This window comes from Ursus arctos, unplaced genomic scaffold (assembly GCF_023065955.2).
Source record: "Ursus arctos isolate Adak ecotype North America unplaced genomic scaffold, UrsArc2.0 scaffold_18, whole genome shotgun sequence".
Classification (NCBI taxonomy): Eukaryota; Metazoa; Chordata; class Mammalia; order Carnivora; family Ursidae; genus Ursus; species Ursus arctos.
In genome coordinates, this window is record NW_026622852.1 from 9,050,786 (window position 1) to 9,076,182 (window position 25,397).

The following is a 25,397-nucleotide window of genomic DNA, read 5'->3' on the forward strand; positions in this document are numbered from 1 at the left end:
ACACCCTAGAAGGAGCTACAAACCTCTGAACCCCTGATCTAAATAATCCACAAAGCAAGCACCCAAAATTCAAGTAGAGTCTTGACTCTGTTTGAAAAAATTCAACAAGGAAATTATTATGGAAATCAAAATACATGTCCTTTGTTCAGGTCATCACAGAAAGATCTCAGAGTACATTTACTCAGGTGTAAGCAGATGTCAATAAATCTCAGAAAAATATCCCAACCTTTCTAAAAAATAAGAAGAACAGAAGAAACATATTCCAAAACTTCTAAGAAAAACCATTAATTTAGCTTGGTATGAGTGGAAGAGGGAGGGTTTTATCATAGATCAATCATAGGACCATGATGCCTATTCTTGAAGATTTGGATTACTACGTATGGCTCTTGACTTGCTAATCCTCTCTTTAAGACTGTTTTATTTTCCCTATGTATCCTTTGTGATCTACACAATAAACACATCCAATTTCAAGGTCTCATACAAAAGCACAATAGAATAGGGGAAACGACAAATGAGAAAGACCGCTTAGTTTCGGGGAAAAGATTAGCCTGGAAATCACTATAACTTTACTTTGTATATCAGAATTAAATAAATCAAAACTTGAAAGAAACAACTTACAAATCCAAGATAACAAATGATCATTTCAATCCTTTTTAAAATATGTGAATAAGTTAATATGAGCTTATCTTTTTAGTATGCAGAGATTATCCCTCACTATATAGTATTTTCTGTTATTTCTTCTACCCTACTGTGGAGAGAATCACTTCACTAACTAGAAGTAGGGTTAAGAAAGAGCTCCAGGGGCACACTACAAGAGTTCAAATTTGGGCTCTATCACCTAACTCACTTGAATGCGGAGTTTTCATTTGTCAAAGGACAGTAAAGTATCCAGGTCACATGGTTACTGAGGATTAAACAAGTCACACAGATAAAACTCTGAAAGCAAGGCCCAACACATAGTAAGTGTTCACTGCATGTCAGCTGGATAACTGTATATTAAAGAACATTCTGGAACATAACCACAGCCTAGAAAATCCTACCCACCTTTACCAAATTATGGATTGAGCACCTGCCAAGGCATTATCAAATGTCACTGCATAAGGCCTTTTCCAAGTCTTTAACACATGCAGCCCAAAAAAACCTCTTAAGATTGGTAATATCTCCATTTTTCAACAGAAGAAATAGAGTCATGGAGACTTTAAAACCCTTGCTGAAAGTCATACAGCTAAAAGTGATCTACAATGGGTTTCAGACTCAGTACTCCTGATTCCAACTTGATGACACTGTTTTCATGGCTCCTTCCAGCAAGTTCCATCTCCCTGCGTTCCTAGTTCACTTCCTCCAGTGATCCTCACCCCTCAGACTGACACGTTAATTGCAAAACCAGCAATGGATCTGCTGACGTCTGAGGAGCTGGAGAAATTACTGGGTGTGTACTCCCGATGCCACAGAATAGTCTTCTGCTTGTTCTATCCGTTGTAATCAGCACCACAAAACCCAAGGTGTACTCACTACTCCTTCAAGCTTCACTAGAGTTCTTCACACTTGCTCACTTCTTTTTTTTTTTAAAGATTTTATTTATTTATTCGACAGAGATAGAGACAGCCAGCGAGAGAGGGAACACAAGCAGAGGGAGTGGGAGAGGAAGAAGCAGGCTCATAGAGGAGGAGCCTGATGTGGGGCTCGATCCCATAACGCCGGGATCACGCCCTGAGCCGAAGGCAGGCGCTTAACTGCTGGGCCACCCAGGCGCCCCTACTTGCTCACTTCTGAACAGCATGGTGCTAATGCCACTCAGAGCCAGGGCAATGGCTCCAGTTAGGAGCTAAGACAGAGTCCAGAAAGGCATCCTGACACACTTCCAATGCCCTGCAAGGAAAGCTACATGCTACATACAAGATGTTAGAGAGCATGCTTGGTATTACCGTAATATATCCTGCAAAAATGTTTTTTGTCACAGAGATTTAAAAAGTGGTATTTGTTCATCAGAATAATCCGTTCTCATGGTTTCACTATTTTCTTAGAAATTGTCACAAGTTTGCATTAAGTCATTTCCCTCAGATAGTGTTTATATAGTCACTGCCATTACTCTTTGCACAAAGTAGTTATTGAGGATCTAATGGCAATGCTTTTCAGGGAAGAAAAAAAGAACCATAAACACGGATACTTCTTAAATTGTCTTTCTCCGCTGTAAAGTGAGTAAAATTCCTGTCTTCTCTATATTGCAATTCCAGTACCTGGCACACAGTGCCTGATACATTGTAAGTATTCAGTGAATGTTTGTCGGATGACTAAGCAACCTATGTGTAGATAGAACGGTTTTGAAATGCCATCACGAAATGGCACATGGAGACAGATCTCTCTTTACACTTCTTTGGTCAAAATCTTGCCACATCTGCGCATCAGATTCAACATTCAACTAAACAATCAACATTGTATATCCCCTTATGGAGAATAAGGAAAAGTATGAAAAAAGAGAAAACCTGATCACTGCCCTCTAAGAACTTATGTTCACTTTGTATTTGTCTGAGCGAGTGGGGGAAACAGAGAGAAACAGAATCTCACACGTTGGATTCAATTCTATCTTTAGGAGTTAAGCCTGATAACCTTTAAAGTTTGAAAGCTACTTTAAAAGAGCTAAATATAGCAATAGTCAAAGAATTACCATAATTTTCCTTTTATATTTTTTTCTCTAATTATCTACGAGGAAACACTATAGTCTGGAATAGATACCATTTACAGAGGGCAAAATATATTAGGAAAATTCAATTTATAAATCTGGGGGTTACTATATTGTTGGGTATGTCCCTATATCAATCCATTGCTTTTAATAACAAAAGTATAAATTTGCATCAGAACAGATACTTTAGCTCAACAATAAAACACGTCTTATCCCACTGAAACAATTCTCTTTTCTTTCTACTGAGTTGGGAAGACACACTTTATTTTAAAAATAATAATAATAGTGATGTAAACTGGACACAAAATTGAATTCAACGAACTTCAGAATAATTTTTAAATAAAATATTTTTTGCAGAATATTCTGCTTTCCAGATTTTTTACCTGCCTATAGAATTATCTCAATTCTAAAATATCTAAAATGAATCATTAGTTATATATATCCCATAATATTCCCATTTTCCATTCAAGATTATAATTACAGACAATAAAAACATGAGAATTAATTACAAAGATATTATATGAAACATTTTTAAACAATGTATATAGGATTACATTGAAATCTAAGAGCTGAGCTGTACATAAAAATAATTTAAAGTATTAGAATTCAATTTATTAACCATGTTAAAATAAAAAAAAGAGATGAACCAATTAAAGCCATTTAGTATTGAGTATCTCAGCACCTTGGTTAAAGCTCTCTATCAGATTTTTCTTTCATTCAAAAATTTTTTAAACAAAATGCCAGATTTGTTGCCCCCAAACCCCAAAATATATCAATCTCAGCACAGTATCTATCATCGCCAAGCAGAATTCATTTATGTAAGAGGCAGAACCTTGGTTATCTGTTTCATTGTTTTATTTTTGTGATACAACCCCTGAGAAAACCCTGCTGAAGAATCACCTCCTCTCTGTGACCTTTCCTTTACAGTCCCACAGGGTCTCCTCCCAGAGAGCTCAGCAAATCTATCTATATATAGTAGTTGGTGAGACCATTAGTTAGTTGCCTGCTTATTCCAATACCTGGCATTTTTCTTTCTCATAAACACTGCAAGGGACCATTACCCTTTCTTTTCTACTTGTAAATTATTTGGGAGAGGCCATCTATATTTGCACTATGTTTTCCCTAACTCCTTAAAATATTGAAAGTGCTCAGCACAGAGCTCCTACTCAATCAACACATTTCTCCACCATTTTCCACCTTTTGTTCTACCAAGTGTTTTGTACTTTCTTTGAAAGACAAATATGAGTAAATTCCTATATGTCTGCTTCCCTGCCTGTATGATGTGTGTAGAATCGTAATAATCACACACCAAAATAAAAAGAAATAATACGCCATGTATTTGTTTCTGCACACACACTTTGGAAAAACTTAATGACTGATAAAATGAATAACAACAACAAGATAAAGATTATTAACCGGTAACTACGGAAGAAGAGTTGCCAGCACAAATTTTTTCGGCATTGTCAATGAAATGACTTTGTAAATTAAATTTTTAAAATTATGTAACATTTATGAATTATGTAAATTATTCTTTAGAGGAAAATCTTACAGAAAATACGGAGATACTGCTTCCAAACTTTTTGTGGGACAATAATTCAGTACTATTGGAGACATAAAGGAGAAAAATTATATATCACCATTCAAGCCCATGAAAAGGTTTGGGGTTTTAAAGTGTTGGTTTCCTGCATAAACACCATTTTGCTTCGAGTGTTCCCTGCTAGGCAACAGTTATGGGGTATGTTCCCTTTTGTTTCTGATTATGTTTATGTCTAGGATTTCCTTAGAACCTAAATGAAAGGCCCTATGAAAAAATGAGCAGTAGTAAACCATACTGGATTCTAAGAAGACATCTATACAGGAATCCAGCATGTCTGGATGCTCCTAGGAGATGCTGTTTCCTTAAGTCACCTGCAAATACCGAGAGGAGCGTTAGGATATGCTAGAATTCGATACCGTTCACTTCTCTAGGGGTCAATTTTGAGACATCACAGGGCAAGACCGTATTTTAATTTTTGCCACATTAGTATTTTTTCTTCGCACTTTTGGCCCAGTATTGTCCCTAACTGAATGCTCTGCCCCACAAAAGGGAGCCCAAGTCTTCCCGAATCCTCAGCAGAGGTGGTGAACGTTCACTCACTGAACAGATAAGAACTCAGGACCTACTGTGTGCTGACCCCATACCGGCTGCTGAGCAAATCACAACGACTGACCACAAGCATCTTACCGAAGAGCACAATACGCCAGGCATGGTGCTAAGCACCTCACAAGCACCTTCCCAGGTCAGTCACCCTCACAAGTGCCAAGTAGGTGCCCCCTCAGGAGCTCAGGAAGCTGAATCTTAGAAAACATAACTAATTTGCCCAGTCACACAGTGAATAGTAGTAAGACAAACATTTAAGCCAGCAACTCCGTTCCAGAACAGGCTCTATTGCTGATAGGGACACTATGTTTCCTATGTTGTTACTGTACTCATTCTTGACATTTAATGTACATATGGGGTGGGGAAGACAGTACTTCTACAGTGGCAAATCGCCAGTGGAGATACAAAAGAAAACAAAACGAGTCTCAGTAAAAAGTAGATTTTCTCAGTTTGAGGAACTTCCTTTGAATCACTTCAGTGACACTCACCTTATTTGCCCATTACGTTCTGTATTCAATTTAAATAATCTATATTCATTCAACAACACATACATGATCTATTTCATAGTGTGCGCCCATAACATTTCCATTGACTTTGATGTCATGCTCTTGCACAATACCCTTCTTTCATTCATCTATTTTTCCATCTATAACTGCCTTTAAAACATGCTTTCAAGCGTTCTCCATAAAATACCAAACTACAAACTAGCTACTGAAAGTAGCTGATATTTAACTTTTTCTAATACTGCTAGTGTCTCTGCTTTAATTTATTAATCTCTGCTACCTTCAGGGGTGATTTGATATACATAAGCACATTACAGGACACTCATAAAACAATTTAACTTACAGGTAAATCTTTTATGTTATAAAAAGAATTCTTACCTGAGCAAAAAGAGTCATCGAAAGCTTCCTTTTGAAACTGAATTGCCCTTGTGAATTTAATATGTTTTGGTTTCTAAAAATTAAACTTTAAGAAAAAATCCTTAGAAACATCTCCTCAATAAAAGCACGTATATGGATGTTTTAAACTTGAAAAAAAAAAGCAATTTTTTAAACTATGATGAGAGACATATACCGCACAAAGGAAAATGGAGGCATAGCAATTATCAAGCTAATCTGAAAATTGTAGGCATCCAGGAAGCAGAGCTTAAACCAACTCATTACCAGCTCCCACTTTTTCTTCCAATATCTAACTTCCAAAAACCAGTTTTCTTACAAGCAATCTCAAACATGACCTACAGTATGGCTGGAAATCTGGCAATGCATTTTTAACGGATCCTCTCTGTTTTCCAACTAGTATCCAATCCTTATTAGTTGACCATAACCTAAAATGTATTTTCCATGCACTGACAAAAAGGAAGGTAGCTATTCTCATGAAGACTGCAGAATGACTTCATTTGAATATATCCTATGAAAAAGTATGAAAGAAAAAACTGGAATTTTGAATCAATTGATTTCATTAAGTTACAAAATGATAATACTAAGATTTGTAGTCATGATTTCCCTCTATGTTCCTTTTAAAAAAAAATGCTGCTACGTCTACAAAATAATACTTTTCATTATTTATGCTTATTTATATTCTTGTAGCACTAAAACTAACACAAACAACCGAAGTGGCTTTAGGCCTCTCTTAGACTCAGTACCCACAGCCGTAAAGTGAGAAGGTCTCTAGAGATTCTCGCAGCTCTCAACTTCTATGAGTTAAAGATCTCTTTCTTTAAAAAAGCAAGCTTTTTATCCAGATTGAACCAAATGATCTGACTATTGGACTTTGAATTGAGCAACATGAAAGTGTTACCCAACTGTCAAGTTACACATTTTCTACTTCTTTTTAATAAATAAAATGTATTAAAATGCCCAAATTTAACAAGAGTATGCTAAACTTGATTAAATATTGCTTAACATGGAGGGGATAGTCCCCCCTGCCAAGGTAACCAGAAGCCAAATTCCTAAGATTCCAGAGCTAAGAGGGATAGGGAAGTCCTCTAGTCAATACCCTCCCTTGACAGATAGAGAAACAGAGGCCCTGAGAGGCCCAAAGTCTCCAGGCGACGTGCACGCAGTAGGGCTACCATGTGCCTTCTCTTCCACTTCAGCATGCTGCTTCAATCACTATGTGGCATAGAATGGAACTCTACGTCAGTAAACAAAGGAATAGAAGGAATTAATTCCATTACCAGGTCACTAAATAATTTAGAGCCTAATTTTTCTTTTTTTTTTTTAATGCAAAGACCTTATGTTCAGAAACTTACAGTTCAAAGTACATTAAGTAAAACCATGTTCATATGCAGATACGTCTTCTCCCATATGCATCTTAAGAAAATAGCAAACAACAACAAAAGATAACTTATCATCAGCCCCTAGAAAACAAAAACTGAAATTAAAAGAAAGAATGGAGTAAATCTAAATTGTATATTTTCATTCCTTCTAAAAGGATTAAATAACAGAATTCTAAATGGTTTGTTTGTACTTTCCATGCAATATGTAGATTAACCATGAAATTCTGTTTGGGACACTTTGACATCTGTTTTCAGTGCATTACAATGAAATCTGGGGACTTGATACATACATTTGCTGTAATAAAACTGTCACTAATCAGTGTTTTCCAAAATATTGCCCATAACTATTACTATTCAGTAGTCTCATTTGCATGATCTAATATTGTTGCTACATCATGTTTTTCCCTGACAATGTGTTAGCTGGTCCCAGGCACATGGTCTAAAATGGCTACAAACCACTCGGTACTCTCAGCACTTCCAGACTTCTCTGTGCAGATGCACACAGTCTGTCCTAGAAGTGAACTAACCCTTCATCCTTCACAAAATATCTCCCCTGGAACTGGGACACCCAAGGCTGACTTCACATCCCAGGTGTGAAAAGCTCAACAATAAAATAGCCCACACTGCGGAGGAAATTATGCCTCGTGGGGCTTCTACAACAGAAGATGGAAACGTAACCCTATCTCAGAAGTCCCTGCAGCAAATCTGGAATAACGCTGTGTGAATGCAGAGTCTGCCATTAACTTAAACCATTTCTACAAAACACAGAATAAGACTGGACCAGACTTTAAAATTGAGCCCGCGTCATTTTCTCTGGCATCAATAAATAGCCGTATCAATGCAGGTACCAAGAAACACCAGCTCAGAAGGTGTTGAAGAACCTCCCGGACACTGGATGGAAACATGCCCGTTTCATGCTACGTGTATCTGGTGGGTCATGTACAAAACCTGGATCTCAGGGGGAAAGTAATTCTGAGAGTCCAAACATCATAGTCACCAAAACGCAAAAACTTACCAAAACAATTTGTCTACCTACGCTGACTGTAAATGAATTCCGTATTTTATCAGTACTTGGAATCATACTCCAATATAATTTCATTTTGTCCTCCCATGAACTCATCTTAAACCTGAAATATGTTTCTCTATACACATGTTTTATATTATAAAATGTTGGATACCAAAAGCAGATTAATTTTAGGCCCTAATGCTATGTTTGTTAGTACTAAGAAGTCATTCCAAATGTTCCAAAAGGGATTAATGTAGTATAACAAGTCTATTTAATTATTGTAAGACCAGTGATCCTCATATTACTATAAGCAGCTTTTCCCTTATTTGGAGACTGTAAATAGAACAGATATCGTTACATGATAACTCTAAGTCTTATCCAAAAATATTAATACTTTACCATCAGGAAATTTAAAGAAATAAGTTAGCATCCCCAGGAGGCTATGAAAGGCAACCAGTACTTAAGAACCACGAACCATATATGTGTTGCTACTTTAGGTCGGTATCAACTTTAAATCAGAAGTGCAAACAAAGCTTTTCCAAGGTATTAGAAAGATAAAATACCAAATCCTTCTGCCATCAACAACAATCCATCTTACATATGTTAACAAATTTGGGATATAATTTCCTTCATGTACTAAAATACATCCTTTTTTATTTTTGTGTACCCCACGAACAGAAGAAGAACTAAATACCAGGTATGTTCTCAAAAAGAAAACGCATGACACAGATGATTTAAAATTATGTGTCAGTATCTAAACAAGCTAATCAATGTTCCGATTCAATGTGTTTGCTGCACATGCCAGTTATCCTTTAACTGATGAACAAACAGTGAGACAGCTTTTCCTATTAACTCCTGGCTAGAACCCCCAGGTATTATTAGAAAATGCTCCATGTAAGAATATGATTTTCTTTTTTGTACGGCACCAAATGTGACACGTGAGTTAAGGCACTTCCCTAGTAGAAACTGTGGATATGGGTGAATCTGTCCACTTTCCAAACCCGCCGTGCAAACAGAGTGAGGGGAACAACCCACAGGCCATGGACACCATGTACCATGACTAGCTCCCCGCAGACCTGGCCCACAAAAGTGGCTTCCTGACCACAAGGATCCAGCCACCCAGAGCCACGGAAGTCAAACACCAATCCCAAATCTAGCTTGACAAGAAAGGAATGTTTTAACCCCTTCCCATGTGGCTCCCAGTTGTTCTTAGTAAAAGTGAAATCAGTTTAAGTAAGAAATAAGAACTTTTTCCCTCTAGAGATCATTTAATTAATTTGCTTAACACCATAAAAAGGATAAATGGGGAAGACTGACTTAAAGGAGAAGGAGCTAAATGGAAATAAAGTCAAAGCAATTCATGTAACTAATTAAACATTTTGAGTTTTGACCCAACTAAGGGTCATTTTTGAATAACACACTTTCAGACTTAGAGTCTAAAAACCAGCAGCATGCTCTTTGTCAAGAACAATCCACTCTAGCCACATATCATCACTTCTGTCCAACCAAATTTAAAACTTAAGTGTAGTTCTCCCAAATGTTGGCAATTTAATTTTTTGGTAAATAAAAGTCTTCTGCTTTTACTGGAATGCAGTGAATTACAAGTCTTGCTAGGACACCCTTCATTTGATACCAAAGTTGAGTAATTTATTCAGAGAGCTGCTAATAAAATTATTTTACTCCTTCGAAATATTCCTAGTTTGATCAAGAAGTTATTTCTCAGGTAAATGTGATATAAAGGATTGCTAAAACTGTACAGTAATCCTAACATAAATAGATTTTAAAACTATATACAACTAGCCAACTTCATATGCCCACATTCAGAGGTTTTACTAACAAGTATCTATTCACATTCACTGTGATCAGAGACTTTCATTTTCTCTTGGGAAAGTCTTATCACCTGATATGTAAAAACTAATTACGACCTTCTGCTCCAACACCCAATCACTCCTTCTCTCCAACATCAGCTTAGTTTCTCTGCAAGTATCTATTATGCTATGTTCCTTACACAGAGTAATAATGGCTATTGTTAACACTACTGCTTTTGCTTACATGAATTATTTCATTTAATCCCAAAACAGTCCTGTGAAGTAGACATTTTAATCCCCATTTTACAAAACAGAAAACCAAAGCACATGGAGCTTAAGTGCCTTGACCAAGGTCACAAAGCCGAGAAAGGGTAGAACCAAGACTAGACCCCTAAATGTCAAGATTTGTGCACTTAATTTTCGATGCTGGAAAAAATCTAAAACGGCAGGAAGAAGGGAGATGTGCTTAACTCCAAAGCAATCCCAAAGTCAAAGGATGACAGAGTATTTTAAATTGCATTGTATTTACTCTCCAATCTATGAAGGAACCATCCTTCTTAAGTACCTCCTGCAAGATCTAAGCCCTACCTCTCTTGTTTTCCACCTTCACCTTTCCTCTTCAACTCTCTGGAACGTGCACACACACCAGCATCCACCAATTACCCACGGTCCAAGAACTTAACCTCTTTAACTCAACAGCTGAGATCTGCTGTAAATTCTTTCAATGGAGGAACGGAGACTGACTTCAAGAAGTCGTAGACATTTCGGAAATCCTCAGGGGCTGCTCGCTGTTTTCCAACCACGGTCCCACTGCATCTGACCTACTAGCCCCCTAACCACATCCACACCCAACTCTACTCTGGCTATCCCACTGAGAAAGCCAAGGAAGGAACAGACAGTCAAGACAGATGTATGTCTTTGAGTCTAGACTGGGCTTCATAGAACAGAGAGAAACTAAAGCTACTGAGTAAAATCAGATTCAGTGTATTTCATTCACCCTTCTTCCTCGAACCCCTGGGATGCTGGTTTATCAACACAATTAATGCTGGGAAGCATTTAAATTCCCTGATCTGTGAACATTCTTGGGGGGGGGATAGTTTAAAACAACAGCCATCTCCCCCAAAAAAAGAAAAAAAATAGAAAAGAAAAGAAAAAGTAAAATCCTCTCACCTGCCATCTCAGATATTTTTTTAAATGGGAATAGAAAAATCTAGGGCTTTTTTTCCAAGGTTCTAGTGCCTGTGCCACATTGTCTCTCATCTGTCACTGTATCCACACACATGTATAAACAGTATGCGGCATACAAGTAAGGAAATGCACATTCTAACTTAAACTTCCTTTTTTCCTCTAATAATTTAAAAATAAAATGTAACAGCTTGGATTTTAAATATTTAATCTGGCAAATATAGGAAAAATCATGAACTACAATGTCATATTTGGCAAAGAAAAATTTGGTAGGATAAAAATATCTGTGTTTTAACATTTTAGAAGGCATTTCCAATATTTTAAAAATAAAATTATTTCACTGCTTCAGAAGAGAACAGAGGTAAAACTCCATTTTTGCATATGGGTCTTCACAAAGAATAGAAAAACAATTTTTATATTCATTAAAATAAATCTCTAATTTCACATGCTGGCAAAAGTCCCCACAGAAATAAAAACTTCAAATCTACTAATGGTTCACTACTATGTATTGGGACTCAGCTATTTAAGTCACAAAGAATAGGCTTCCCCTAAAACTATAAACTGAGTTGTAGGGTAGAATATGTAAAGTTACGACATGACTCTGATTTTTAAAAAATTTTGTCTTGTCCTACACGGTTAGTATAAGGCTTTTTCCAACAAAGATTTATAGGGTGAAGTTTAAATGTCAGTTGTTTTAGGACTTATATATTGGTGACCAAAAGCATAACTAAATTTATCACTTTTACCCTATGTAATGACAATAAAATATTTTTATTGTAACAGCTGAAAATGTTGAAAAGCAATTATTAAGGAAATCATAAATATAAAAAGCTGCAAAGTCGACCTCAGAAGAGTGGGGAAAAGGAAATTGTGATATGCATCATCATAAAACACGGAAACTGAAAATCTAAGCAGAAGGAATTCAAATCCCTCCAAATGCCAGAATACTACCCCCCACCTCTTGTAGCAAGGAGGGCTGCAAATTTGTCCCCATCACTGTCAGCAAACAAAAGAAAGTCACTTCTACAGCCAGACCATGTCAAACAGAAGACGTAGCTACTGCAGAGGGACGCCTTGAATCCACTGGGGTGTAAAGTCAGGGCTGGGGCTTTTTGTCAGCTATTACCATAAAAGAATAAGAGGAAACAGTGACATTACTGCACAATAGAAAGGTCAAACAGCTTGCAGCCATTTCGTGACCCAGACAAGTCAAGGTCAAAGGATTCAGGTAGCAACTTAGCCAGGGCATAAGTTACAGCACAAATGAATTGTTTTAACACATCAGCTTTGGTCAATTAAACCTAACAAGGCAAGTTGCATCACGTAGCAGGGTTCCTGACACCAAGGCCAGAAGCTGAGACCGACCTCATAAAACAAGGCTTTTAACATAGCATAGCAAATTTAAGGTAATCCATCCAGAAACTGCAGATGTCAGAATAATAAAATACAAGTTGTCCTAAGCAGGAACATTTTTCACACTTTAGATTTCACTAATAGAGGGGTATAGACTTCATATTGACATACTCGTGTTATGAACATAGGCATAAATGTAATCCCCTACTCACATGAATTACAGAATACACCCCATTTCAAATAACTTTCTTAACATCTGTCCTCAGGATTAGATTTTTGTCCTAAGCTCTGCCATTCCCTGTTAACAGCGATACATTCTTTCATGTATTTTTTTTTCAATGTGAGTTTTGAAAAATCAAGTTTGTAAAGAAGTCCTCAGCTTCACTCAGTATCAGAATATATGAGTGTCACTGGATTATTAACTGATGCTTGTTAAATGGTTTTGTGTAATTTTGTGGGAGATGTGTGCATTGTAAAATTCAGTTGAATACTGTTTATTAAATTTTCTGTTTTGAGAAACAGAGTTAAAGCTACCCAGAAATTTTAAACTGCACATACTTAGAATAAAGAATTTTTTTTCAAGGGCAATTCTTACTTTCTTTTTTGCACTTGTTTAAACAAATCCCATTTTCAAATGATTTGTGCTTCATCCATAACTTACTACATGCTCTGAACTGCCTTAAAATGGGTTTCTGAAAATATACAACCTCCGGGCAACTCTCAGCTAGTAAAATTACTTCATCCATCACCCCATATTTTCAATTATATAGTCCTTATTCAGAGTTCTTTAATTTGTCTGTGATTCATCAATGCTGTCCTGTTTAAACTATCATCATAAAAGAGAGAATATGTGTTTCTAAGTGTTTTATTATAAACAATATATTTATGCACAAGAAGAGTGTGCATTCCTATCTTAGAACATTGCTTGATGTAAATTTGGAGGATTTTTTTTTTCAATGTGTGGCCTTCAATTCAGCCTCAAGGTCTTTCCACCTCATTGGTTAATTGCTACCCATTTCTTCCAATTTTCTGAATAATATAACAACCAAAAGCCCAGCCATTCAAGTCCCATTAGCCTCACATCCTGTCCCGTTCAGTCTAATACAAGCTAATCCCACAGACTCACTCCTCACTCCACGCACTTCGTTTTCACAAGTTCTCCGCCGTCTGATGATTTATTCTCTAGGCCAAATCCTAACAACTGAATTCAGTTAAATTAACCACATCACATAATTAGAGTTCAAGGACCCAAGAATGTTCTTTAAAATGAGACAACATAGCACGTTGCCACAGACAAGCGCGCCTGATTCAGAGGAAGCTGCCCTCTTGCTATGCTTGGCGCTGAGGCCCGCTGCTGTAATCACTCCGGCTTCCCACCGCACAACCACGAGGCCTTGAGATTTCTAAAATTATTCCTCCTCCACCAGGATGGAGGGGAAAAAGTTGGAAAACTTGGCTTGGAACACGACGTTGGCTAATCACTTGCTCTGCCATCGCGCCTAACAAAAACGCCTCAAGGGTCTGTCGCGGGCTCTGCTTTCAGCCTCAAACTAGAACGTGCTATTCCTCCCCAAGCTGAAGGGCAATTTCTACCCGAAAAGCAAGTTTCACAGCAAGGGATCACCCCTCGCTCTGCCCCCCGAATTTCAGAGAGTTAACAATCTCCCACCTCAGAAAGTGTTTCCTAGGCTGTCTCCACTCTCTGTCACCGTAAGCTTCCAACAAAGCAAGAATTATTCCTTTGATTGTAGAGTCAGTTATCATACAAGCCACTGGGATGCCAGCAATGAAAACTTACTTATCTCGACTTTTAAGAATTCCAGAGAATTCTGACTCAGCCTCGCACTGGGTCGGTCCCTCCCTCTTCAGGTGCTGAAATCCTAACAGGTCAGCAGAGATGCGAAGGGCAAAAGAGTGCCCTTGCAGAGTTTTTTTTAAGCCCACGGGCCTAGTTTTTCAGTTCAATCAAGCATAATGAACGTTTATGAGGAGAAAGGCTTTGCTAAGTCAGATATCTTGGACTGTTTCAAACTGGAATGCCGGATTTGAAAAGAAACAGTTAACGGAGGATTAAAACTTTAATTTCCTTTTGGCAATTCGCTCCTAAGTTCCACAGTGAGGGAAACACAACGAAGTAAATAAGAGATCCTATCCATTCTATATTACTTCTACGCGTGGAAATACTCTCTCTGCACCACTTTGGAACACAGCAACTTTAAAGAACTTAGGCCATGGCTATAGGTGGCCTCCCTAAGCAGCCCTGCCCAGCTCCAAGGCCTATGCTGAAACTGTCAAGGAGTCACCCCTGGGAAACACAACCACCATCTCCTGTCACTGCAATTCATAGATCCCCCAAATTACCATTATTCCTGAATACTGAACAGCATCTCGCTTCTTTTACATATAGAGTCATTGTACCACACAAGAGGCAGAGTGCACCAAATCTTCAAATCCAACCCGAAATCTAGGTGAATATTTATTATTACAAAATGTGTACTGCTGTGCATGGGGGGTGGGGGGGACGAGGAAGGCCTAAGGTGGGAGGGATGCCTAATGCTGTTGGTGGGATATTTTTCCAACCTTTGCTGCCCCCAGAAAGTCACTACATATTTTTTTAAATATTTGAAATCATAGTTGATGTAACAAACGAGCCTCTCCCCCCCCCTTCTCATTCCCTCTCTCTCTCTCCTTTCCCTTTGAAAAGTGAAATCATATTAACAGCAATGCAAGAGCTTAGTTTGCCATATCAGAACACAGATGCCAAGCTTCCCCAGCTAGCAACTGGGGCCTCCGAGTTTAACTCTTGAATTGTCTGGCAGAGCTATCTTGTGGCAGGGACATCATGGCATAGAGGGTGAGCTTCCGGCCCCTTAGACTGTGTTCCCTTCTTATCAGTGAGAAAATGGCTAAGTATCTTATCTTACAATATATGTTCCCACAAAAGTCTCATTAAGCCTAGGAGCAAGACACGCCAGTAAGAGCCATTCTTTATCTGGCGAGTGGTGTGTGAGGCAGAATGCTAACAACTGTGCACTACAGTTCAGGAGTTCAGCCAAGGACAGGATGCTAGATGGGAAAACTTAGCAGTGTGCCCCTAAATCCCACGTGCACGCCAACTTTATGCTCTCTGAGCCCTTCGCAGTGCAAGCACTCCAGCTCAGCCTGGAGAGCGGCCTCATTTTAACCAATTACAAAAGCTTCGTTTTTCCCGTAATGGGAAATACCTGCAAATGAAGTGAAAATTATTAAAATGTTAAAATACGCTGTCAGCTTGCAAACAATTATCTAGGTAAGCTTTTCATAAAGGAATAAGGGTTGCCCACAAGGGTTCTACAAGTCAGTAACTGAGGGAGGAAAATAACTCTTAGCATTTGCTTCCTCGCTAATGATATGTGACAACCGGGAAGGATTCTATTTCAAAAACAGTAACAATGATTACAACCTCCCCTGTAAACAAGTCACATTTTTCACAACTTCAAAATGTACTTTAATTATCATAACACTTAACAATAAAACAACGAAGTTGCCATCCAGCAATGGATTGTGGCTTTAGGGGCTCCCCAAGGCTAAAGGAAACTCCTCCTTGATGACAGCCATGAGAGGCTCCTGCACTCTCCTCAGTATCCGAAACATGTTTAATAGGAGAGCAAAGTACAGTCCAAACATCAGTTAGGCTCACTTAGTTTAAACTCTGATCTGTTAAATTCAGGACAACAGTTACTATCTCTTGAGATCTTTAAACTTCTTAGTGCGTTTTGACCTCCTTCTTCAAAACCCTTGCCTGCCTCAGAGAAAGCCCAGTCCCCCCCGCCCTACCCCTCCTGTTTCCCCTTCAGACAGGACACAGCCTGGACTCAAGGCCTCCCATAGGCCAGACTTCCTTCTCGGCAGCCCTCTGGGTAGAACTGCTAATCCTTCTTATTAATTAACGAGATAATGGTGGTTAACCGGAAAGCAATATTAATGCTCACTATCTAGGAAACGTCAACCAAAATTATTTTAGCCTTTTGGTTGGTCTTCCTGGTGTGCAGGACTGTGCCCTGAGAATCTGGTAACATTTTGATGCAGAATTGAAAAAATTCAGGAACAGAGGATTTGTATCAGACCTTAACACATAGGTTTCCTCATGAAGCTTTGCTTATTTTTTTTTTTTTAACATTTACACTGTTACACATTAGTCACTAGAAAGAGAAGTTAGATCCTCTCAACATGTTACTATAAAATGCGGAAGGGTGGAAACTGAGGGAACTACAACTTACATAAGAAATAAGCAGTGATGTGACTGAAAGCAAGAGTCAGTCATAATGAATGCATTATACACCAGGACATTCAGCGAGTCGTCCACACCCTCAGCGCACACCCACATCCTACAGCACCCTTATGTCCCAGGAAGGTGTCCTATGCAAGGCTTGCCTGGTTTTTGTTTTGTTTTGTTTTGCTTTGCTTTCACAAATGCAATAACAAAGACAATATGGGGAATAGGTACCACCTGCCCAAGAATCATTGGACATCTTTAACGTCTTTGGGAAAATGGAGGCCACTTTAGAGCTATTTTTTCCTCTAATCTCTCACAGCCTTAAACACACACACACACATACACACACACACAACCTAAAAAATAAAAAGGAAGGGTTTTATATTAGCTAAGGTTTGCTGCAGCAAACAAGCAAGCAGCTTTCATTCAGGGATTGTCAAAAACTTTCCAGTGTGCCCACTGCAATGCGGATGCCAACCAACGAATCAAAGGCATTCAGCAACTAGACAAAGAGGGTCTGATGCCAACCTCGGTGCCACTGGCAACCATTATTGGCATCAAGCACAGTGTCTGCCTTTTTTTTCCCCCTCGCCTGGCACTTCACAAACAAAATGGCGGTTCTTGTAGCAACGGAACAGCCGAAGCGCAGCCCTCTGAATCAATAACGTCAAATGATTTTATGGATTTAAATGCAGTTACTCCCACATGATGTGTCTATTTGAGGTAAAGTGGGGGGCTCGTATAATTTTATAAATGCCTGTATTGAACATGACCCTTTACTAATGTGGAGAAACAGAAAAATGGACTAAATTGCGGTCAATCGGGCTATATGCATAGAAGAAGCTGAATAACAAAGAGATTTAGCTTTAAAGAAAATACTGCCTTGTGGCCATGTGATGCAAAAGTCTAATGAACTATATATCAGAAGTGATTTCAAAATGCATACATTTTCCCCAAAACCCTATCCGATGCAGATGGAGTACTAGAGCTTGTGTCAAAGCTCTAGTAACTCTTTCCACATTTCAAAAAAGATGGGCTGCTGGGCATGAAGAAAAAAAAAAAAAGAAGTGTGGGTTGAACCAAAAGAGAAAGAGGGAAAATGAAAAGCATAGGAAGTTGGCCAACAATGGAACTTTATTATATGTTGGTCTTTATTTCATCCTCTAGAAGAGATGCAGTTTGTGATCTTGTATAAATAATCAAGAGGATTATTGACATTTCTAGATCTGGAAATTGTCAATATATTGTAACATCACTGCACACTGCAATGCGGACGCCAACTAACAAATCACAGGCATCCTGAGCTAAACAAAGAGGGTCTGATGCCAATCCTGGTGCCAGTGGCAACCATCTTTGGCATTCTCTCTGTTCTTTCTCATGTTTTCCTCCCAGTCGTTTAGAAGTGGGGAGACAGAGAAAAAGGGGGGGAAAGGTAATTTTGTTGCTCATTCTGTTGTAAACATTACAGTTTTCTTTTCTTATTTTTTCCTTCATGTTTTTCTTCATACTTCTTTGCCTGATTTATAAAACCGACTTAAGTGGGTTTTCATGTACTTAGAGGAGAAATAAAAAGTCATGATGGGAGATAGGCAGCACTTTGACTGACTACAGACTTCTCTTTGTAAATGCCTTCTTCAATCAATTGCACTGCAAAACAACATAATTAACCTACATTTGACCAAAAAAAAAAAAAAAGATATAAATTTCGAAAAAAGGAAAACACAAAAGCATCCTGATGCGACTTTTTCAAAGAAAGAGCCAACACATGTTAAGAAGAGATGACGCACTGGCAGGTAGGAGAGGATACAGATTAGATGTGCAGGGTAAACTAATGAAAGCTTTTTATGATAGAGACTCAAAACAACAACAAAATCAATGTTTTATCTGAAAACATGGTCTCCAAGAGTTGCTTAAAACTTCATGATTATCATGACCAATGGTGTAATGCAGAAGGCATTTACGCATTTTTCTTTCCTCAATGTATCTCCACAAATCCAAAGGATATGTTCCTTATTGTCAGTTCATCCACCAAGAGAGTTGGCTGCCTGCCCCGGGAGTGAACGTACATGCATGCACACCTCAAGGAGTAGCCTTCAAGCAAGTTAAAATGTGAGCAGCAGCGAAGTGGTTGCAAATCTGCCCTCTCTGCACTAAAAAGTTGCATGACCCACTTTTTAAAACTTTACTTCCGGCCTTGACTTTCACAACACACTTACAGCACATTCACAGTCAATCCAACACAGATACACAGCCCACCTTAGGATGTCACCTCCTAGACAGCTGTCAATCAAATTAAGTGTCATGTGTTAATGAGCTTTTATTTTAGGACACACAGGGCGAAAATATATTTTTCCCTAAACCATCATTCCTCGGACTTTAATTCTTAAATGCATGGTAATGGCAAATGCAATGTTTCAAAAAAAAAAAAAAAAGTAATACTTTCAAATATATGATGTCCAGCATCTTATTTAAAACCAAACTAAAAATTTTTAAAAGACGTTTAAGCACATCTCTAAAACTATATCAAGGAATTATAAAGACAAAAAGCACGTGACAAGTACCTAGATTTCTGAGTCAAAAGAGTAATTCTGGTATTTTATTTTTTTGGATGATAATAAAGTTCATACCAATTTACTGAATCCCACATTTATATAACGAACATCACATAATCCGTCTGCCACCTGACTATCAGCAGGCCATTTCCCTACCAGTAGGCCAAGTTAGGAAATGACCCACCATCTGTGGCAGATCAAACTTCAGCCCACTTTCGGTATGCTGCTTTTTAAAATGATGTTTTACTATGGACTGTTGCTAATACGTGGAAATCTGTATCTTGACACATTTATTTGAAGAAAAGAAATTCTCACTTATTTAAAGGAAAATACAAAATAATAATAAAGAAACATATTTCATGAACTCGAAAAATACTCAGCAAAAATATCCCCTATTTTTGACTCATCCAGGCAACATTTATACCACTGTCTTTATCAAGTGTTTTTTTTAATAGGTATGGTATGCGGTTTCTGCATTCTTTTTGAGATTTATTTTAAACCAGTGTAACCAGTCCACTTTCTGTTTTTTGTTCTGTAAGAAGAGCTGCAACTTTTCTCCTCAGTAAGTTTTATGAATTCACATTCAAGTAAACTAATGATATTAAGCATTCCCAAGTCACGCTGGGAAAATATTATACCATAAATTATTTAAACAAGAACTATAATCCATTTAATCTATGGCGAATAACTACACAATCAAAAGTAGGTGTTGACAGAAATATTTAAATTCAATAAATCTAGGTCTACATAAGACACACATTCTGATATGGCTATCTTAAGCATGTTGTAATAGGAAACGTTAATTCTATTTTCGGTGCAATAGGACCAGATTTGTGAACAAAGTTCATCTACCTTGTTAGTTACGAGGCCAATACAAAGATTATTAAAAAGCGGTCTGACTATTCATAAATAAAGTTACATTTTCAAATTGAGAAAAGATGACTAGATGTGAGGAATGCAGCCGAAGACAAAAAGTGAACTGTAATAAACTATACTTTTCAGACTGTGCTGTGTCTTTGCAAAGGTATATTATTTCAAAGACATATGAAAACGCATCTCTTTGTGGTCTTTTGCAAAATACCCACGCCTATCCAGGTATGAAAGCTCCATGCCTATGTCCATGGCTGGCACATGGCAGTGGACATGGCAATGGATAGGGGAGTGGAAGAGGGCAGGCCACTCTACCCAGAGTGGGTGAAGGAGATCAGGGGCCTCGAGGACCATCTAACCCGAGCCAGATATTCCGCAAATGGGGTTTGTGGGCAGTGTTTGCCGTACTAAAAGAAAGAACAATCTGCTCCTACCTTGCTCCTGCACGTAGTATGCCAAAAACAAATCAAGCTCCTTAACTGATACTGTGATATGATGTGGCTGGACACAAAGTGCTGGGTTTGTGCAATGTGGGGATTTCATGAGCCGCTCTCCATCGGTACTTTCCAAGGGGATGCCTTTGAACAGGATCACCATGACTAGATCCAGACGCCAGACTTTGTCTGCCTGTCGCAGGCAGTCGATTCTCCTAATCTTACCCTTCTGGTCGGGATTGGATAAGACACAACACGGGTGCTTCTTGCCAGTCACGGTGAGCACAAAGTCCTCTCGGTACTCCTGGCGGATGTCTTTGCGCAGTTTGGCCAGGAGCCTGGATGCCCACTTCTGTTTGATTTCAGGCTTTTCGCTGAGAAGCTCATCTTTGACTGCTCTTTCTTCGTCCTTTGACATTCGCTTCTCGTGCTTTTTAAAGTACTTGCGTTTCCGAGCCTGCAGGTTGAACCAAGTGTACGCGATTGCACGGACGTGTGGAAGGAGTGCCTCGATGAACGGGTGAAATTCATCCTGTGGAAGATAAAGGGGGGAAAGAAGACAGACACAGTCAGCTTGGTTCCAAAGGCTCCAAAAAATAAATAAATAAAACTACAACCCATCCCCAATTCACAACAAAAAGTTCTGCATAAAAATAACATTCTTTGCTTATTTAAAATTATCAAAATAGCAGGAGAAGAAGAAAATAAAGTATGCCAAGCAGTCCCTTTTCCACCAAAATTCACAAGTTGATTTCTGCCTCCTGAACAGAAAATAAGATTTATATTTGTATTTCCACTCTGGCCCCATCCCCCTCATTCCCACCATGCATCCTACATTCTTTAAACCGTAAGTAACCAAGGTGCTTGGCACCTAATTTAATATTTAAATATTTGATTGACCAACTAACACTAAGCAGTACCATTTTACAAAGAACACAGTGAGATTTTTTTTTTTTTAATCGGAGCAGAGCTGTTCAGAAGGCAGGAGCGATGCCACAGTTCATTTCTCTTCTCTGTGGCACAGAAACACAAAGCATATAGATGCTCAGTGTAATGCCACACAGTTCCCGCTTTTGGAGCATGCTCTCAGCAAGAGCTGCTGGTGGCACAAAGAGCATGCGCCATTAAACTTGATCCATTTTCTTATCAAACGTCCAACATTCCAACACTGAAACAGCACCATTCCAAGAGTGGTAACTAGAGAAACCGGTATACAGTGAGGGAAAGTGGGCAAAGGACACAGCCTGTCGTATCAGTGTCCTGAACAGAAGGTTTCCATACTTTGAGCAGTGCATTCTCTCCCTGCACCACGACCACTAGCCTCCAAGACACACGCGCGCACACACACATACACACACACACACTCTCACACTCTCCTATTCTCTCGCAGGCAGACATGCAGACACACTCTTTTCGTTTTCCAGTAAAAGTTTCCAAAGTTGAAAACAAAAATGACACGAACGTTCTTCCGGCAGCTTTCGTATATAATCTGAAGCCCCACAGAGTCAGTGAATTTGTTAACCGATCACATGAGTATGGCAATTATTCTAAACCCCTTAAAAATCAATCTGAGCTGAACAATGAAAAATGGCAACTTGGCACCAACTTTACGTGCTTTGTGTCTCTGCATGCGGTGGCAGGGTGACACCAGGAGTGCACCGCTGGCCACTTACTGCTTTTGTGGAATCAATACAATTCATTTGCTACGCCTGTGAATTCTCCGGCCGGAGCGTGGGGGCACCTATGCATGGCTTGTGATTCTGCACGTGTATCGACTCTATATAGTATCCTGTCTTTTGAATGAAGTGGTTTACCCTGGGCTCCTGCATTTTTCCTGCCTATTCCATCTAAGCCTTTTTTTTTTTTTTTTTGAAGGGAGGGAGACAGTGAGGAATGGCAGATCATCTTTACCTACAGATATTTCGAGTTACTTCCCAAAGCAGTTCGTGTTGTGTTTCATCGCTTCCTGCCACAGGTAAAACCTATCTCAGAAGCTTAGGCCCATTACTGCTCAGAGAAAGAGCTAACATCCCATGCAGGCATCCTGCACGCATGCAAGAAACCAAGACCCGAGGCAAATAAGAACTTCCACGGGCCACTTCTCTGGACACACTGACTGTTACCGTCCCCCCGACCGGGAAAATAACTTTCTCCAACTTACCATATCCCAACTTAGAATTTACACACTAGGACTAGTCACCCTGAATTACGTGGAATAAATTCTATCTAACCAGCAGACTGATGAATGCCATGAGGGTAAAGATGAAGAAAGTGCAACTAATGCCACTCTAACAAAGAAGGTGTCCAAAAAAAATCCCCTATGGGTTTCAATCCATTTTCAGGATGAAATTCGAGTTTTCGGTGCTAAAGACTTAGAGCGTGTTCACAGTATGCATTTCAAACACACGGAAAAAGGTGTATGTCCCATCCAATCAATAATGCAGTTACCAAGTGTTTTAACATATTGCTGTAAAACGTTCCTCCGGCAGAACGAGTATAAATCAAAATTTTATAACAATACAGAATGCAGATGATTACATCACAGCATGAGGCATAACCAAATGCCATAGAGGAAATCATTAAACCGATCAGTAGTTTCCAGCAGAGATTTGAACAATTCGGTTACTATGCGAGCACATTAAACTAGGCCATGGAAAGAGTTAAACCACAATCTGTTCTTTGTGTGGGAAGGCAGCCCTGCTCACAGCAACCACAGCCCATGATAAGACCTCCCTATCTCCATATACTTTCTGATGCCATGCTTTCAGCTTTCACTGTAACTACAAAAACTTTGTTTATCCCCCTTAGAAATAATGCAAAGGAAGCCTTGTTTAAGGAAGTGTGGACTTAAACATGCTTTGGGAACTCACTTCCTATAATCTAACTTTTACTACGATTTATTGATATGATTAAAAAATATACATACATACTCATCAGCTAAGGAGCTGAGAATGTAAAGAATACATGGGGGTGGGGGGAGCTTTGTCTCACTCATTTTACCCTTGCCACGCTTTTAAAAATGCTATATTATTGCAACAGATATTAAGCAGTGTGGTAACTCTTAAGTGCTTACATCCTTAAGTACTATGTTCAGTGACATTTCATTTTCTTATAAAGACATCAAACATACTTTCGATTAAATCTGCTTGAGTTTCAAATCATCTGTCACGTAATAAATCTGAAAATTTTAATAAATTATTTTAAACAATCAAAATGCAAATTTGAGAACTGAATTTGGAATTTCTTAGCAAATGCACACAAAACGATGTTTTTTTTTTTTAAGGTTGCCATGAGTTTGTTGCCAATGTTGCCAAATAATGTTTTAAAACATACTTTTTTTTTTTCTTATTGACACATAGAAATAGCAAACTTTCTCAGTCTACAGAGTTGCCTTACAAAAATGTTTCTGGGCTTTACTATTCTGTGGGTTCCTTTCAAGTGAAACACTTGACAAGGAGATATGACCTCCAAAAACACGATGATAAGTAGAGGTTTAAGTCACATATACTTCTGTATTAACATGCCTAAAATGTCATCTCCCAAGTGTGACTGCTTTCTAATACCAAGTTGCAATATATTTTTAGTAACTTTGAGTGACGTGAATATGAAGCATAGTAACTTTCTTTATCCAAAAAAAGACGTGATCAAGGTATTCAAATGCCCTAATTAATAGGTTATCACAAGAACACTTTAAACTATTATGAAAGTTTTTTTTTAAAAGCTAAGCATATAAGTGACCTAAGATCTAATGGCTCTATACTAATGTAATATGCCACCTCACCCTTCTAGAATTTTTATTAAAATTCATTGACATTTGTCTTTTAAAACTTCCTTTAGTTGAACTAAATTGATAAAATAAATAGCCAAGTTACAAATATCAAATGTAAAAGTAAACAATCCTAATTCCACCAGAAATATTTATTTTTCTTTACAGAAACAATGGTTTCCATGAAAGGAATGGAAAATCAGATCAATAGAGAGGTGGAAGAATAAATACTAGATATTCTTGGGGCACTGCTATATAACAATACACCATTAAAAATATGTTCCATGAAGAACTTGAAATTTTAACAATTCAATGCAATCATGCCAAGTGAAAGTTTTATTAGGGGTTTACATTATTTTTAGAAAAAGCGAAATATTAAATCATATGTGATGGTTTTTATTTTTCCTTTTATAGCTGATTTGTACTGAAGTATAAATACTGATTTATAGGGATATACTGACACTTTTACATAACATTTTGCTAAATATCAACAACCTTAACTATAGCTCCTTTTGAATTAAAATCCTTTCTAAAACCTAGATACTTTAGGGCAACAACTGAGACACTTTGTAAAGTTTTCAGCCAATTAAGAATGTTTCTCTCTCCTGTATTCACACATCCTAAAAATCATTTTGCTATAGCTAATAGACTCTTATAACACAAACCTAAACTACTGGTCTGATATAAAAGTAACACCGTTAATGTGCTCTTACTCTTGCAACACCTTACATTACCTATAAAGTCACAGAGATATTGAGAATTGGAAAGCTCCAATTCCTGCTGGAGTATAGGCCTGAAATCCCCAAAACAGTTTTAATACGTCAACCTAGATTTACATTATTAAAACAGGAGAGAATGTTAGTCATCATGAATTAGTGTTGGTAAGTATGTGTTCTTGAATACTAATGTGATAGCTGAATGATTATGCTGTATATGCTCCTAATATTCCATATGTCACAATGCTGCAATGTTATTTCCAACTTATAGAAATTAAGAAAAAGCTAGTGACTTTACAGTGCTATTTAGAGGAAATCAAAAGCGCAGTGTAATCGCTAGCAAGGTTTCTGAGC

General features: G+C 38.2%; 1 protein-coding gene across 11 annotated transcripts in view; it reads right to left on the minus strand.

The window, feature by feature from the left end:
* The window catches only part of NFIB (nuclear factor I B), a 230,945-nt gene that overhangs the window by 202,991 nt on the left and 2,557 nt on the right, over positions 1-25,397 (minus strand). For all 11 annotated transcript variants that reach the window (XM_026506525.4, XM_044386923.3, XM_026506524.4 and 8 more), the window contains exon 2: positions 20,562-21,093. In XM_026506525.4, coding sequence (XP_026362310.1) covers positions 20,562-21,093 — 532 coding nt within the window. The remainder of the gene's footprint in view (positions 1-20,561; positions 21,094-25,397) is intronic.